We start from the raw sequence: 15,245 nt of genomic DNA on the forward strand, positions 1-15,245 counted from the left end.
CCCCCTTTTATTCACCTGGGCAAGCATTTGGGTCTATTTAGTAACCAGAGGGGGGACAATACTTCACGGTAGACTGCAGTCAGGTAGCAACACCCTCTTCTAGGCCAGGTAGCATCCCAGCCTGTGTTATGATATTCAAAGATACTGTCCTAACAGAGACTGGACAGCTTCCAGAATGACTTCTTTTTCCCCTTTTATTCAAATATGCAAACATTTGGGTCTATTTACTATATTATAGGTGTGACTATGCTGCATGGTAGATTCCAACCAGGCAGCAGAGATGACTGCTACAGGAAGAACAAGTAACAGACTTACCTGTTGTAGGCGACTGCGTTGTTGTAGTGGGAGCTGTTAACACAAAAAGAGATGGACTATGAAACTAAGGATGCTTTCATGTTACGATCTATTCGTACATATGGCCTAAAGCCAGAATTCCTCTGCTCATAAAGATGTTCATGTAATACAAAACGCACACTATCATTCTCTCTCATGAACGGAAATAGTCAGGTAAGTATTTAGCAAAGAACATTAGCGATTACCTGAGCAGATGACACCAGCATCTTCACTATGACCGCAGTTGTGTGTGCCCCATCCCCCGCTAGGACATTGCCAGAGGAATGACTCATTCCCTGAACACTGCACGTCATCCAGGTGAATAGATCCTGAGCCTTGGCCAAAATGTGCACTTCCGAGGGCTGAAGAGGCTGGGCCACATCCAAGCTGCCTGCACACAACCTGGGCATCTCTATGATCCCACAGATCATCACAAACTGTCCCCCAGTTTCCATTGTGATAAATTTCTATGCGCCCCTCACATCTATTCCTTCCATTCACCAATCTGAGCTGGGCACCTTCAAAGACAGAGAAAAGGGCTTTATTGCTCACGAGCATTCACAGTCACATTCCTGCTGGCATATTGTGACCCTGTCTTCCGAGAATTCAGTTTCCACGCCACAGCCGGCCCCCGCGCGCCATGGCAGGGAGGGTTCGGCTCCTCTCTGCTGCGTCTGTCAAATACACTGGGGACAATCACTGGCCCACAGGTTTAAGGCCCTAAGGCACATCTCGGACAATACTCCATTTTGCAGGAGTGTCAGAGTGCTCTTACTTCCCCACGCTATGCTTCCCAGAAACACCTGGGAGGATTTTCCCGTAGGACCCAGGTGTTCTGACATATCCCACCTCAACATGGCCAGGTCTTAATAAATTGTCCTGCTGGCACTCAATGCCAAGAAAAGATTCAAACCGGTTTTTGCTTTAACCTCACATGTTAGATGCATCAGATCCTCAATTTCGTTTTGCCATTTTATACATGGTGGGTTGTCAGCCCGTCCTGTACGGATTGGCTCCCCCCCATTTCTTTGCTGTCAGGAAAAGCAGCCGATCAGAGCTACCAACCAGCAGGGGAGGGCTGAATCTCTCAGCAGGCAGAATAGAGAATGACCTTGTCACCCGACAACTGCCTCCAGAATCAGGCAAAGACCAAAGCCTGGGACAGCACTGACATGCTCTAACACCAAGCTAGGAGGAGCTGCTGAACAATGTTGATGGTTCAACTCTCTGCTCCATTAGTGACACCTCCGGCTGTCTCTCCTGCCTGGGTGGAGAAAAGATACAGGTCGAACCCTTGGCAGCAAGGGAGCTCAACAGGCCAAGACAAGAGGGTCACAAAGGGCAGGAAGGACCTAGGCAGCAGCCAGCTCAGGACAAGAGTCCTGTGTGGGGGGACAGGGGACGGGGCTCAGAATTGCAAGTGGTGGGAAAGCAGGCATCTCGAACCCCCCCAGCTGGGGCAGGTGCACTGACGTCGCACAGTGACTACTGAGGGCCCCGGCTCCATCATTTGCCCAGCATGTGCAGCAGCCCTGACTGGCGGCCCCTCGTGTGGAGACGGGGAAAGTGGGCAATGGGAGTCTCTCCCGCTCATACCAAGACATAAGCATGCACACTGGTTCTCTTGTTATTTGCACATGCTGGCCGCTCGGGAAAGTATCAGGACTTTTCCTGTTTATTATATAAGATACATCACAATATTATGAGACATTTACAGTATCATTGGGGGGTCACATTATTTAGTCTCTGAAGCTGGTGTTCCTTGAAATGAAACCACTGAATGATGACAGTTCACAGGTATTTTCATAGAGCAGAGTTTGATAGCCATTAATGGACTGCTTAGCAAATAAAGAAAAGGGAGTTGTGTCATTAACTGGGAAATAAAATAGCATATGGGGTATATACTTACTATTGTCATATACGGGTAATGAATCATATTCTGCCCAGAACCCTCTTTTTGTGACACTACTATCACTGTGAAACCGAACCATCAGTGTGTTTGAGAGCGATGTAAATGTGCCCGTGGAACCATTACACACTCTGCCAAGTAACGTGCGCTCATATAAGCCTGCATCATAGATCTCAATATAATCATATTGGCAAGAACCACCTTCCAGCCTAAGGAGAAAAATGCAAGTGTGTTTTAATTTCACATTTCTCCTGTTATAACACTAGTTTGAAAATATTCTGCTAGGAATATTAGCACTCAAACATAATAATACATAGCGGGGCTGCAGAATGGAAGCTAGAGAGACAAGGTGTGCAAAGGGGTGTCCAATGGGGTTGTGACTTCTTGCGAGGATTTTCTCAAGCTAGGATGTAAGGATCGTTCACAGAAGGCAAGAGAGATGCGACTGGGGACCCTGTTCAGAGCCTCTGAAACCATGTGTAACCAGTACCTCAATAAAAGCTGACCTGAAATGATATCCGCTGTCTGGAGGATCATGCAGTCAATTCTGCCCTCACCTACTTGTAGGTTCACATTAAACCTGCTGGTCATATTTCATTATTTGCCTTTTCACCTCAATTCTTAATGCTACTGTTCCTATCTTATTGAGTTAATCCAGAATCAGATGCAGACTGAGACTCAGATAAAAACTTTTCATCTTTGAATCCCAGAAGGCTTAACTGCAACAGGACTTACATTTCAGAAACTCTTCAAGGCCAGCCCAGATTTCCATATATGTGTGGTAAAGACCAGGAGCACAATCGTGCCAGCAATACAAGCCCTAACAAAGCACAGTCACACTGGCAGGTCCACCGTAGGTTAAGAGTAGATTCTGACAGCACAAGGATGCATTCTGTGTAGCAGAGACCCTTATCCCCAAACAAGACTCTTTTACACTTTTCTAGGATGCTCTACTATTTTAATCATATTATTTAAACTACTTTCCCAATCATATTGCATATCCATGGGCATCTAGTACTTAAGATTTGTATGAGTAATGCCATTTTGGCCTGCAGTTTTATGGAAAACGGTCTTCATTTGTGCCTTTTATTCCTCCCCACAAGCATGTCCCAGGGCAGTCTTAAACTTTTGCATCATATAACCCAGACTAACTACTAGTACTCTTGCCTACATTAGATGTAATTGTAGACTTAGCCCAACGCTTACCTACCTTAACTCATTACTTTCAACAAAAAATCTATATTCTATAAGAAATCCATTTAATTGTTCCAAAAAATGTTCAGGGCAACAAGTACAAATGATCCAAAGGCTCACGTAGAGATGCTATTTGGGAAGGTGGCTTGCATACATGTCCTTCAAAGGCAGGCGTGGACTTTCTGCATAAGGGAAAATAATGCCACAGTTCTCTCCCCTGTCAATCTCGTCAGCCTTGCCACTGAACATAAGGATTAGAAAGGATGTTTGGATCTGACCAGAAACAAGTAGGTCCTGCAGTCAGCAGAGCGTTTATGAGAGGGAACCGTGACTTCTCCACAGCCCATTTCCAAAAGAAAAGAGAAAATGGGAGTGGGAGAAGCTGTCCAAAGACAGACAACAACTCCAAGAAATCTTGAAGGTGGCTTAGTTGAAAAGGAGCACACTGGAGCTTTACAGGGATCCCTGAAGGGTCAAACAGCTGCACAAGCCAACAGAGCATCTGTCCCCCTGGGAGAGAATATACTGAGCCCCCATTGAAAGAAACACCGTGCGATCAAGTTCACAGGTGTGGGTGCCACAGATGTCAACTAAAGCAGACTTAAGGCGGTGCTTGAACTTCAAGACATGCAAGGCAGACCCTCGGGGAAAGAATTAAATACAAGTCTTTCCTTCTTAGGGAGCCTCTATTTCACCAGAGACATCTCCTCTTTACATGGAGCTTTTACATTTTTAAGCATCAGTGGAGAGTATATAAACTAGTAAGCTTGATCCCTCTGAACACTGTAAGGGAAAGCACCAAGCCACAGAACAATTAATACCCACAAATAATAAGAAAAGATGTTTCTGAAAGGAACAGAAGGTTTTTGTCTGAGAAGATGCGATCCTTGATATCAACACTTGTAGAGAAAGGAAGCATCACAATTTTTGACTAAAGTGTATTTTAAAAAGTAATCAGTGTGGGATGACCTGAAGGATCATGGGCATGTAAAACTGACTTGTGTTTCTCTTATGGACCCAACCCCAACCCCTGTATCCGTCTCTTCTCACTGCAGCAGCAGCAGTGCTGTTCTCCTGCTCTCGGGTTACCCCTGACACTGCAATTACTATACACATCAGGAAGCATTCTGGAGACATACTGGACAGCGCTTTAAAAACCTGATTCACTGTCGTTCTTTACTTACTCAATATCCGTAAACGTGAGATTTATGAGGCGGCCCGAGGATACTTGGATTTGCCACACACAATCCATGCTGTTTAAATAGTTTCCAGGATAGAATGGACTGGAAAATGTGCCGTATGATTGTGTCAGCAAGCCACCACAGGAACGGTTCCCTGCACAGTAAAAGACAGGGCATCAAAATGCTTACCAGCCATTCCCACCCATTTCTACATACGCTCTTCTAGACAAGGCATAAGATCAGCCTGCGCTGCAATTTTCAAAGATACTCTCCAGGTAGAGATTGCAGAGGTCCCAGAATGACCTTCATTTCCCCCTTTTATTCACTTGGACAAGCATTTGGGTCTATTTAGTAACCAGAGGGGGGACAATACTTCACGGTAGACTGCAGTCAGGTAGCAACACGCTCTTCTAGGCCAGGTAGCTTCCCAGCCTGTGTTATGATATTCAAAGATACCGTCCTAACAGAGACTGGACAGCTTCCAGAATGACTTCTTTTTCCCCTTTTATTCAAATATGCAAACATTTGGGTCTATTTACTGCATTATATGTGTGAGTATCTGTTCACACCAATTTTTGATTTCATCTCACTTGTTAGATGCATCATACCATCAATTTTGATTTACTACTTTATACATCATGGGTTTTTGGCCCATCTTTAGGGATTGACTATCCGCCATTTCTTTGCTGCTAGGAAAGGCAGCCAATCAGATCTACCAGCCAGTAAGTTACGGCTTAGTCTGTCAGCATATATAATAGATAATGGCCAGTTCATAGGTATTTGCATGGAGCAGAGCTTGACATCGTTATACATAGGATAGAACGGACTAGATAACATGCCATACAAATACTCAAGCATGTCACTGCAGGACTAGTTCCCTGCAGAGTAAAATTCAGTGCATGAAAATATTTAACAGGCATGGCCATCAATTTCTACATGCGCTCCAGCCTGTGTTATGATATTCAGAAATACTCTTCTACCAGAGACTGGACAAGTCCCAGAATGAATTTGTTTCCCCCTTTTGTTCAAATATGCAAACATTTGGGTCTATTTACTATATTATAGGTGTGACTATGCTGCATGGTAGAGTCCAACCAGGTAACAGAGAGGACTACTACAGGAAGAAGACGCAACAGACTTACCTGTTACAGGCGTCTGCGCTGTAGTAGTGTAAGGATCAACTGTTGATACAAAAAGAGATGCTTTCATATTAAGATCTATTCTTATATGTGGCCTAAACTCTTCTACCATAGGTAGTCTCATGGAAATCTCCAGATACCCTCAGGGTGATAACACCTAACTCCTTAAGGATTCTGGTTTTATGTCCTGTGTATCATGTTACAGTGTTTGCTGACTTGCTTGAACACCAACAAACTTGGAGTGAATACAACTATTCCTTTCTACTTTTAATTATAAAAAATATATGGTGAATATATAACCCACCAATGGTGAATATATAACCCACAATTGTAGTCTGGGGTTTGTTGTTTTTTCCTACCAGATCTAAACACTATTTGATTGCACCCTCTTATGGAATCCTGAACTTTTCACTGACCACTCCATTAATTCAGATCATGCCCTTCTAAACATGACAATTTATTTCCTTTTTAGCAAGGACAAACTATACTAGCCTTTGTCCAACACCCTATTATTTACATTTTTAGAGCAGTGGCACAAATGCAGCTTTTACTGTAAATATAGTGCATATTACTTGAGAGCTACATTTTTATTATGCTTGCATTTAAAATGCATATGCACTTTACTGTATGAGTTCTGTACAATGCTTTTCAGCATATGGAGCTCAATTCTGTCTGGCTGTGACTTTTAAGTATAGTAGTAAACTATTCAGGAGTTTAAATTTAAGCCTGTTCTTCAGTCCTAAGTATCCTGTATCACCCTGCAGAGCCAGGTCTATAAACCATTTACACCTTAGCTCAGATTCTGAGTTACCTGTTTGTGGAGGTGATGTCACTCCAAAGTCTGTTAGTATAGAAAAATAAGATATTAGATACAAGACATTACTAATACAAACAGGATGCATATACACATGCACTTTAATGTGCATAAGTCTATTTTTACATGCATTAAAGTGTCACAAAAAAACTGTGCTGTTTAGCTAATGTGCGTTACAGTAAGATAGTGTGAATTTTTCTAGTACCTCACAAATGGGTGAAGGTATTAAATTTAATGCGCATTATCTAAAATGCATTAATGAATGTGTAGACACGCCCATAGTCCCTCATTGATAGCATGACTCAAAAGCAAAATAGCAAATGTTTGAAACCTGTTTACAAAAAATGTAATTGCATTCATTAAGATCATTATCATAGGTACAAATTTTGTAAGTGTAAGTCACACTAAGTTTAACTGAGAATTACTACTTGCTTTTATGGAGCTTGGATTGGGTCTATCTTGATCTACCTTAATATCTGCCTTGTCTATCCATACCTTAGGTTCCCTCTAAATGTTACATTTATGCTGTGATTGTGTTAATTGCACCATAAAATGGCAAGGGCGCTATGTGTACACCCAACTTAAGGTGCTGTAAATGGCAAACAAGGAATACAATTTTTCCATAGACCACACCAAGACCTAGAACTGGCCACAGTGTGGTCCTTACTTGGCTGGCAATCAACACCTACACTGAACACCTTCAAGAGTAAATTGGATGCTTATCTTGCTGGGATCCTATGACCCCAGCTGACTTCCTGCCCTTTGGGCAGGGGGCTGGACTCGATCATCTCCCGAGGTCCCTTCCAGCCCTAATGTCTATGAAATCTATGAAAAGGAGAAAAAAAGTGAAGACTGAAGACTTTTGAATTTTAAGAGCACCAGAATGAGTATTTAAAAGTGGCACCTTATTTATATTACCACCACTTCAAACCACTCTGACAAGGGAAAGTGGCTTTCCCATGAAGACAAACATACATTATGAGCACTTGATGGTTGTTTCACCCTTTTTCTGAACTCTCTCCTCCCTTCTGAATTACCTACTTTCTGAATTACCTACAAATTTATTGCTGAGAGAGATAAGAATTGAGAGACCAATATTTCTAGGTCACCAATTAACATTTGGACCAAGTTAGCAATGCAAAGCTATTATGAAGAAATAACAGCTATAACTTAATAGTACTTTGCTGTCAGGGAAGATTTGGTTTGGATCCAAGTAGAACATAACACAATAAATGTCTAGCAAGAGTCCTGAGTCTACAGGATGGTTTTTGAGGCAATATTGTAAATCAAAGGAAAAGCAAAATGTAAAAAATGCCATATATAGACTGACTCACCATCGCCTACAGTTTGATCTGAAAAAAGCATATGAAATAAAATACATTAGCACAACACACTTTGGTGTATTCAAAGCATTCCCTTTTTACTCCTCAAAATTGTTATCACTTGTTTGGGAAGTGCAAGTATGTAATGAATGTTGCAAACATGAATGAGACAAAGTGCCTCGTTCTACCAGAAAGCAATTTCTAAAGATGTTAATGAGGCAGAAAGGAGACATTCCAAACCTACGCATTTTGAATCTTTGCGTTCTGTACACCTTAGCCAGCAGAGCCATAGGGATCCCAACACCAGCCTACAGATTTCAAAAGATTTGGTCACAGATGCCTAGATTCGCTGCAGCATGTCCTCCTATCCATCCTCGTCAGAACACCAGAATTAGAGAGAGTAATAATGCTATCCAAGTTTTGGCTGTAGTCAGCTTCCATCCACCTTCAAGCCAGCCCTGGACAACTTATCCCGTGGGTCAGTGGGAAGATCGATCCTATTCAGTTCTAGGATGTATTCAGCATGAGCAAATGGGAACAGAAGGGAGTGGTTCTTCCCTCAGTCCTTCTGCAACCGGAGAAAGGTGAGCAGGCTGGGAAACTTCTCTTTTCAACTCTTGTATCATCCTGCTGCAGGAGTGAGGTTTTTACCATCACCTTCCTTCCGGCTGAGCTCCTCAGCTCCATGCAGGAGTTCCTAAACTCTCACAGGGCCCCTGTAAATCTAAGCTCCTACTTTGAAGAAGCATTCCCTATCCATGATACAAAAGTAGGTAAGTGGAATTGTCAATAATAGTGAAAGGCTGATATTAGCAGGACACTCAGATTTATTGGTTATATCTTGGTCAGACTGGTTTTCTCAGTCAGAAAATGTTGCCCAAGAAGGAAATATTATCAGATGACTTGAAAAGCTGTACAGCCTCTTTCACTGCATGAAAACAGCCCTTTTTGAAAAACAGCTACAGGGGTTTTTGCAATTGTACAATAAAGGATGTGTCTAGAAGAGATGCTTATAGCACAGTAGCCTGTTACTACTGTGCAGTAGCGTTGCTGGGCACAAACCATAATGCAACGTTACTGTGCAATAGTAACAAGCTACTGCACAGTCAGCGCACCAGGCAACCATGCCAGGGATGCCACTGCACAGTAACACCAGTTACTGCGCTGTCATTTAGTACTTGATTATGTGGTCATTTAGTAATTGGTTATTTTTTTGCAGGATTGTGTCAGTGATTTAAGGAGATATGATAACAACACAAAAAAAACTATACTACAGATTTGACTGATGGATATAACAAAAGCCAAATATGCGCAGCACCACTGGAAAATAAAGTTAAACAAGATGGGACTTACAGGTGGTAGGTTCAGATGTTGTAGTAAACTCAGTTGTAGTGATGGCTATAGATGCATCTTCAAGGAAACGGAATAAATTAGAAATTGTTTTCTTTTTTCAAGGATATTAGTTTCAAGATTTCTGTTACTTAGTACGTAATAAGGGTCTTTAGTTACCAGTTTAGTTTAGACCCTCTAAGGAAGCTTTTGCTTATTATGATTGTAATAAAATCTTACATTTTCATTCCTTTTACAAGGAGATGTAAAAATACAATGCAAATGTCTTGATGGAAAGAAAGGGCACTGGGAAGAAAGATATTTGCACAAATTTCAATCGTTGGGACAGTGGCCAGGAGGGACCACAAATATATGTTTCTGGAACCTGTTTGGTTAACTCTCTGCTTCTATTATCTGCTAGTTAATATCATAAACTCACCACATAATAACATTTCTCAACGTATTTTTAAGCTCTACTAATCTAATATAATAAAACCCTTAATCCATCTGTCTGTCTGTCTGTCCAGAACACTCTGGGCCAACAGCACATGTGCTGCCGAGAGGGCGGGTGGCAATTGGCTGGCCTGGGCACAACTTTGTGCTGGGTCTTAGGGGAGGGGGCAAAGGCAGTAGGGGGCCAGGGAGCCACCATGCCGCACCCTCCCCCACCAACAGCTGGCATGGAGGGGGAGGGGGGCAGGAAAGGAAGGGGAATGGTGGTGGCACAATGGCAGTACCACCACTGGGGGAAAGGCTGGGTGGGGGGGAGTGTAACTAAGACTACACCAGGCTGATCCTGGAGTAAGGGGGGGCTGTGCTCAGGCAGGGCTGAATTGTGGGGCCATGGGAGCCCAACAGCACCTCCAGGGGTGCAGGGTGGCAGCTCCCGCTTCTGCATGCACTACAGGGGAGCTGTGGGAGGGAGGCACATGCCCCCCACCTTGGCTTCTCCGTGCAGTGCCCCTGGATAACCCGCTGGGCTCTGACTGCCCTACAGCATGTGGCTCTGTGTGTGTGGCATGCCGCATGTGGCTGGGTATGTGTGGCATGCTACATGTGGCTGGGTGTGTGGCTGGGTGTGTATAGTGTGCAGCATGTCTGGGGGTGTGTGGCATGTGGCTGGGTGCGTGTGGCATGCGGCACACGTCTGAGTGTTTGTATGGCATGTGGCTGGGTGCATGGCATCTAGTCTGTGGCTGGGTATGTGTGGGAGGGGTGGTGTGTCGGGGTGTATGGCATGTAGGTGTGTGTGTGTGTGTGTGTGTGTGTGTGTGTGTGTGTGTGTGTGTGTATGTGGTGCCTGTGATGTGTGGCTGTGTGTGGGTAGCGTGTGGCTGTGTGTGTGTGGCATGTGGTGTGTGGCACGTGGTGTGTGGCACGTGGTGTGTGGGTGCTTGTGCGGCGTGTGGCTAAGTGAGTGTGGCTGTGTATGCAAGTGTGTGGCATGTGGCTGTATGTGTGTGGCATGTGGCTAGGTAAGTGGGGAGCTGTTTGTGTGTGAGTGGCATGTGGCTGGGGGTGTGTGGCTTGCAGCATGTGGCTGGGCACATGGTTGGGTGCATGCGACATGTGGCTGGGGGTTTCTGTGTGGATGTGGCTGTGTGCATGGCATGTGGCTGGATGCATGGTGTGTAGCATGTGGCTCTGTGTGTGTGGAGGGCCTGAGTCAAGCGGCTGGGTGCACGTGTGGGGCGTGCGGCATGTGGCTGAGTGTGTGGAGTGTGTGGGCGTGTGTGTAGCATGTGGCTGGTTGTGCATCTGGGGTGTGGGGGACACAGGGAGCCAGACAGGGGAGTTGCATGCCACTTGACGCAGAGTGCCAGCAGCACAGGGTGGTGAGTGGCAGTGCTCCATCCCCATTGCCGTCCTGTCGTTCTTGATGAGCAATTGGCTAGTATATAAATAATCTCTTCAGAGAAAAATGTTAATCAGTTTGTCTTTTAAAATGCTTATCTTTTAAGTCTGTGAAAGATTTCCATTTAAAAAAGGAATGTACAAGAGCAAAGTAAACTTTTGAACACAATGGGAAGTGATTCTTTTTAAACAACTGGGAGCTGGGGCGGGCAGGGTAGCCATGGGGGTGGGGCTGGGAGAGCAGGTGGGGGTCAGGGGTCACTCAGGTGGGCTGAGGGACAGGCAGGGAATGGGGCCTGGCAAGAGTCCCCCCCATGGTCCCCTCCCCTGGCCCCTACTTACCAGCACAGAGTCCCAGTCCAGCTCCTTGCTGCAGTGAGCGGGGACTGCCCGAATCACAGAAGCTCTCTGAATCAATTCAGAGAGCTTCGAATTGATTTGGACCTTTTAATTGGTCCCCTGATTCGATTCAGATTTGGAGATTCGGCCACGAATCAGGCCGAATCTCCTCTGAATCCAATCACCACCCAAAGCTTTGCAAAGCCCTATTGTTCAGTGCTTCAGTTTTATACCATAAAATAAAGACTTTTTCTTTCCTCCCCGCCACCCCCTTCTGTTTTGGGTTTTTTTTTTACTTCAGGTTAATTTTACTTGGAACAGATCACTTTATGGAGTGACTGCAGATTTATGATAACAGGCAATTTCCCTCCACTTTTTAGTCATTTAGAAGATGTCAGTCTGAAGTTGGCCTAACCATGAATTTGGGGCAAATTCAACTCTAGATCCAAACTTTGTGATCCTTTTTTTTGTTTTACCATAAATACAACTCCACTGCAGAAAAGTGTTGGTCTTTGGGATTATACTATGAAAGTAGGATATAGTTGTATAACAGTGCATAGTTTTCAGTTGTTCTTTTTGGGCTTTGGTCATAATGGGTGCCAGCAGACATGCTTTTTTATGTTGTAATTAGGGCACGTTGGAGCAGACCAGTTAATAAAGTCTGCTCCACATTCTAATTAAAACATTCCATCATTGCCTCACCATCACATGTATTAAGCCCCTGCATGTTTCAAAATCGCCATGGGGGCTGTTTAGCTAAACTTTGTTAAATGCGCTTTAGATGAAGCATGCCGTGGCCATTTTGAAATATGCAGGATCTTAATACATGCGACTGTGAGTGGTTATAATTAGAGCAGCTATCTGGGAACCGCTAATTAAAATGCCTCTCTCCACTCCTGAGCATGTGTATAGGCAGCCAATATGACACTGGGATGAGGGGACCACTAGCCGTTATGACCCATTTATTGCCTCTTCCTTACATTTACAGGGGGAGGGATCCTGTTGATTCACCTGTTAGCAAATTCTGTAATGCGGTATAAAGCTACTGATGATCATGTGTGCAGATTATGCAGGCTACTGGAGACCACAGACAGCTTGTATATGCCTCCGGGGTCCAGAACCAAGGATTCATAATTGGTTGCTGGTTCTCAGCATCATTTATGACTGCACAGATGAACTATTCTTTCTTAAGTATTTCAGTAAGTTTAGGGATACACTATTGCCCATCTACCCTGCTCTGTCGCTCTGCTGCCCAACAAGGAAGTGTACTACTCTGCTCTGCCTGAAGTGTAGTTAGTAGCCAGACCACAGGGAAGCAATGAGTGATAGATGCAAACTCTTAAACAGCAGGTCTTTCACAGGCCTGTGCTAATGGGGCTAATTCAAACACAATTAAAGACAGTAGGGGATGGATAGGAAGAGAAGCAGGCACAAAGAAGGGCGGCTAAGTCAGGAACTTAAGAGACATACATGGCCAAACACTTAATCGAGGGAATGGAGACATAGCTCTGATCCTGGGGGCTGTACGTTAGGAAGGATATTTTCTGTTGGGCAAAAGGCCCTTCTGTTTAGAAATTACATGGGGTTAATTTGTAGACCTTTACATCCATGTTTGAACATAATCAGTCATAAACACACTAAAAATATAAATCTAAAACATACTTATCAGTTATGTATTGTTTAATGAAGGGGCTGAAGGGAACCAAATAGATATAATGCAGCGCCCCATGGGATGACGAGGTCGAACGGTCACAAACTCCTGCAAGACCGTTTATGTCAGGCTGGACATAAGGACGAATTTCTTTACTGTCCGGGCCCCCGAGGTCTGGAACAGTCTGCCATCGGAGGTGGTTCAAGCACCTACATTGAACACCTTCAAGAGTAAATTGGATGCTTATCTTGCTGGGATCCTATGACCCCAGCTGACTTCCTGCCCTTTGGGCAGGGGGCTGGACTCAATGATCTCCCGAGGTCCCTTCCAGCCCTAATGTCTATGAAATCTATGAAAGCTTAAATAGTGGTCATGAAAATTATCTGTGTTTTTTCCAGGTACAAATGGTCCAAGCTATGTCATTTGAGCTTTATGGAATTAAACAGGTCAGTCAACCTTAGCACACATACAACAAGAATAAAAGGACAAAGGAGAAACTGACTGCATCCAGAAGTAAGCACAATATTTCATTTATTCTAAGTGAACTATGACATACTATTGCTTGTGATGGCGTTTTTCATATATTAGCTTGTGATGGTGTTTCACTATAAATGAGAACTGGATTGTTCCATGTGCACCTGGAAGTATTATTTCAAAGCATTTAAAAGATAAAAATGCAATTTAGCAAAAAAAACCCAATTTCTCCTTACACCACACTGTAAAAGTAAAGATTTGGAGACAGAAACCACCTGAATATTTATTTGATTTCAGTTATGGTTCAGGTCTATAAGGCTACAAACATATGTCACATTTGTCCTGGGAGAAACCATTTTGCCCTAGGTCAAATGCAATCATTCAGACATCCAGGTCTGTTGTCCCCGGACTGCATTGTTAAATCAGTAGTAGGAAAGTGACAGTACATACAGCCACTCGCTAACCCTGATCGGAAGGGTGATATGTACACACCAGTCCCAGGACTTTTTGGGACAAACACAGGTACAAGTTGTCCTGAGACAAATGCCGTGTTTGTTCCAAGCCTAAAACACTGGAAGGTGGTAACTGGATTGATTTAATTGCACTAGGCACTTATTGTTTCTCTTTAAACAACAATGATCTTAGCTCAATATTTCTATTGAACAACGTGAGTTAAAGTTCTAGCTAACAGAGTCTAGCTAATCTAGACTGTCTTTAATTTTTGCATAAAATTATCATTAGCCTTAGTTCTCTAAGTAAAATCAATAACAAAGAGCAAAAATGTGTCATTACTTCATGGTAAGAAATGCATTGGAAAGATTTTAAGCATGGTTACCTGTACTGGTTGCCAGAACGCCTGAACTTAACAATAACATCCAAGTGAAGACCATTATGCCCATTTTGCCAGAGCTCCTGTCAAAAAAGGGAACATCAGACTTTATAAGCTCTGACACTGAAGAGGTGTGACAAGAACCTGTTTTAGCTCTATAGCAAACTAGTATGAAGTTCATCCTCAGGGTGGTTTCACTGAAGCTCTATTGACCTTTTGTTTAACTTGGTATCCAACACTTTCAACTTCCTGGTCTGCCCAAAGACAATATTTGAACAGTCACACTTATCACTTCTTAAAGGAGCCCCACTGTGCCATTACCAAGGTTGCGAACTATCCTAACGGTTCATTTGATTAATGAACTAACTTACCTTTAGGAGAGGCATAGTTGGGCACTTGACTGCCCTGGGCAACAGTAGCGCATGGGGCAGAGTCACTGGCTGGACTGGCGCTGTAATGGTTGTGACAATCCAAACAGTGCAGCTGGTGCTCTTCTTATGCTCTCCCAGGGTCAGCACCTAGGCTGGTGCCCCAGTCACCATTCCTTCCCTATGCTATGGACATTTAGTGTCTGTACAGTGGATCCAGGTGTTCGATGTTTGATGAAGACACATGAAGGAAAAATGTTTGTGCCAATACAAGATGGCAAAGTGGGATTGCAGTGGGCCTACCAGTTTGCTCAGCCTTCTTCCAGGGAAGGCTTTTTAGTGGTACTTGAATGGTCTCATGTTACATACATAAAAGTGCCTGAATATTTTCAGGTAACTAGGGCCAACCAATAACTTTGCATGGAACCATGAAAAAAATCTACGGATTTTTATGCAAAATCAGGTGAATCTTATAGTTTCAACCAAATGTCACTGTAAGGACATGGCTG

General features: G+C 43.7%; 1 protein-coding gene and 1 long non-coding RNA gene across 2 annotated transcripts in view; both read right to left on the bottom strand.

The window, feature by feature from the left end:
- Window positions 1-5,868, bottom strand: part of DMBT1 (deleted in malignant brain tumors 1) — a 162,575-nt gene extending 156,707 nt beyond the window's left edge. The window contains 5 exon segments of the mRNA XM_090058728.1: window positions 316-348; window positions 540-851; window positions 2,243-2,451; window positions 4,621-4,771; window positions 5,760-5,868. Of these exon segments, the coding sequence (XP_089914854.1) occupies window positions 316-348; window positions 540-851; window positions 2,243-2,451; window positions 4,621-4,771; window positions 5,760-5,868 (814 nt within the window).
- A 708-nt stretch (window positions 5,869-6,576) lies between these two features.
- LOC149860040 (uncharacterized) lies at window positions 6,577-14,929 on the bottom strand. The gene is made up of 5 exons (XR_016443435.1): window positions 14,740-14,929; window positions 14,375-14,451; window positions 9,246-9,302; window positions 7,905-7,922; window positions 6,577-6,597 (listed from the first exon to the last, which is right to left on the bottom strand). It is a non-coding gene; the product is annotated as an uncharacterized LOC149860040 (long non-coding RNA).
- Between the last annotated feature and the right edge of the window lie 316 nt (window positions 14,930-15,245).

This window comes from Crocodylus siamensis, chromosome 7 (assembly GCF_052110815.1).
Source record: "Crocodylus siamensis isolate JL-2025a chromosome 7, ASM5211081v1, whole genome shotgun sequence".
NCBI classification, from domain to species: domain Eukaryota; kingdom Metazoa; phylum Chordata; order Crocodylia; family Crocodylidae; genus Crocodylus; species Crocodylus siamensis.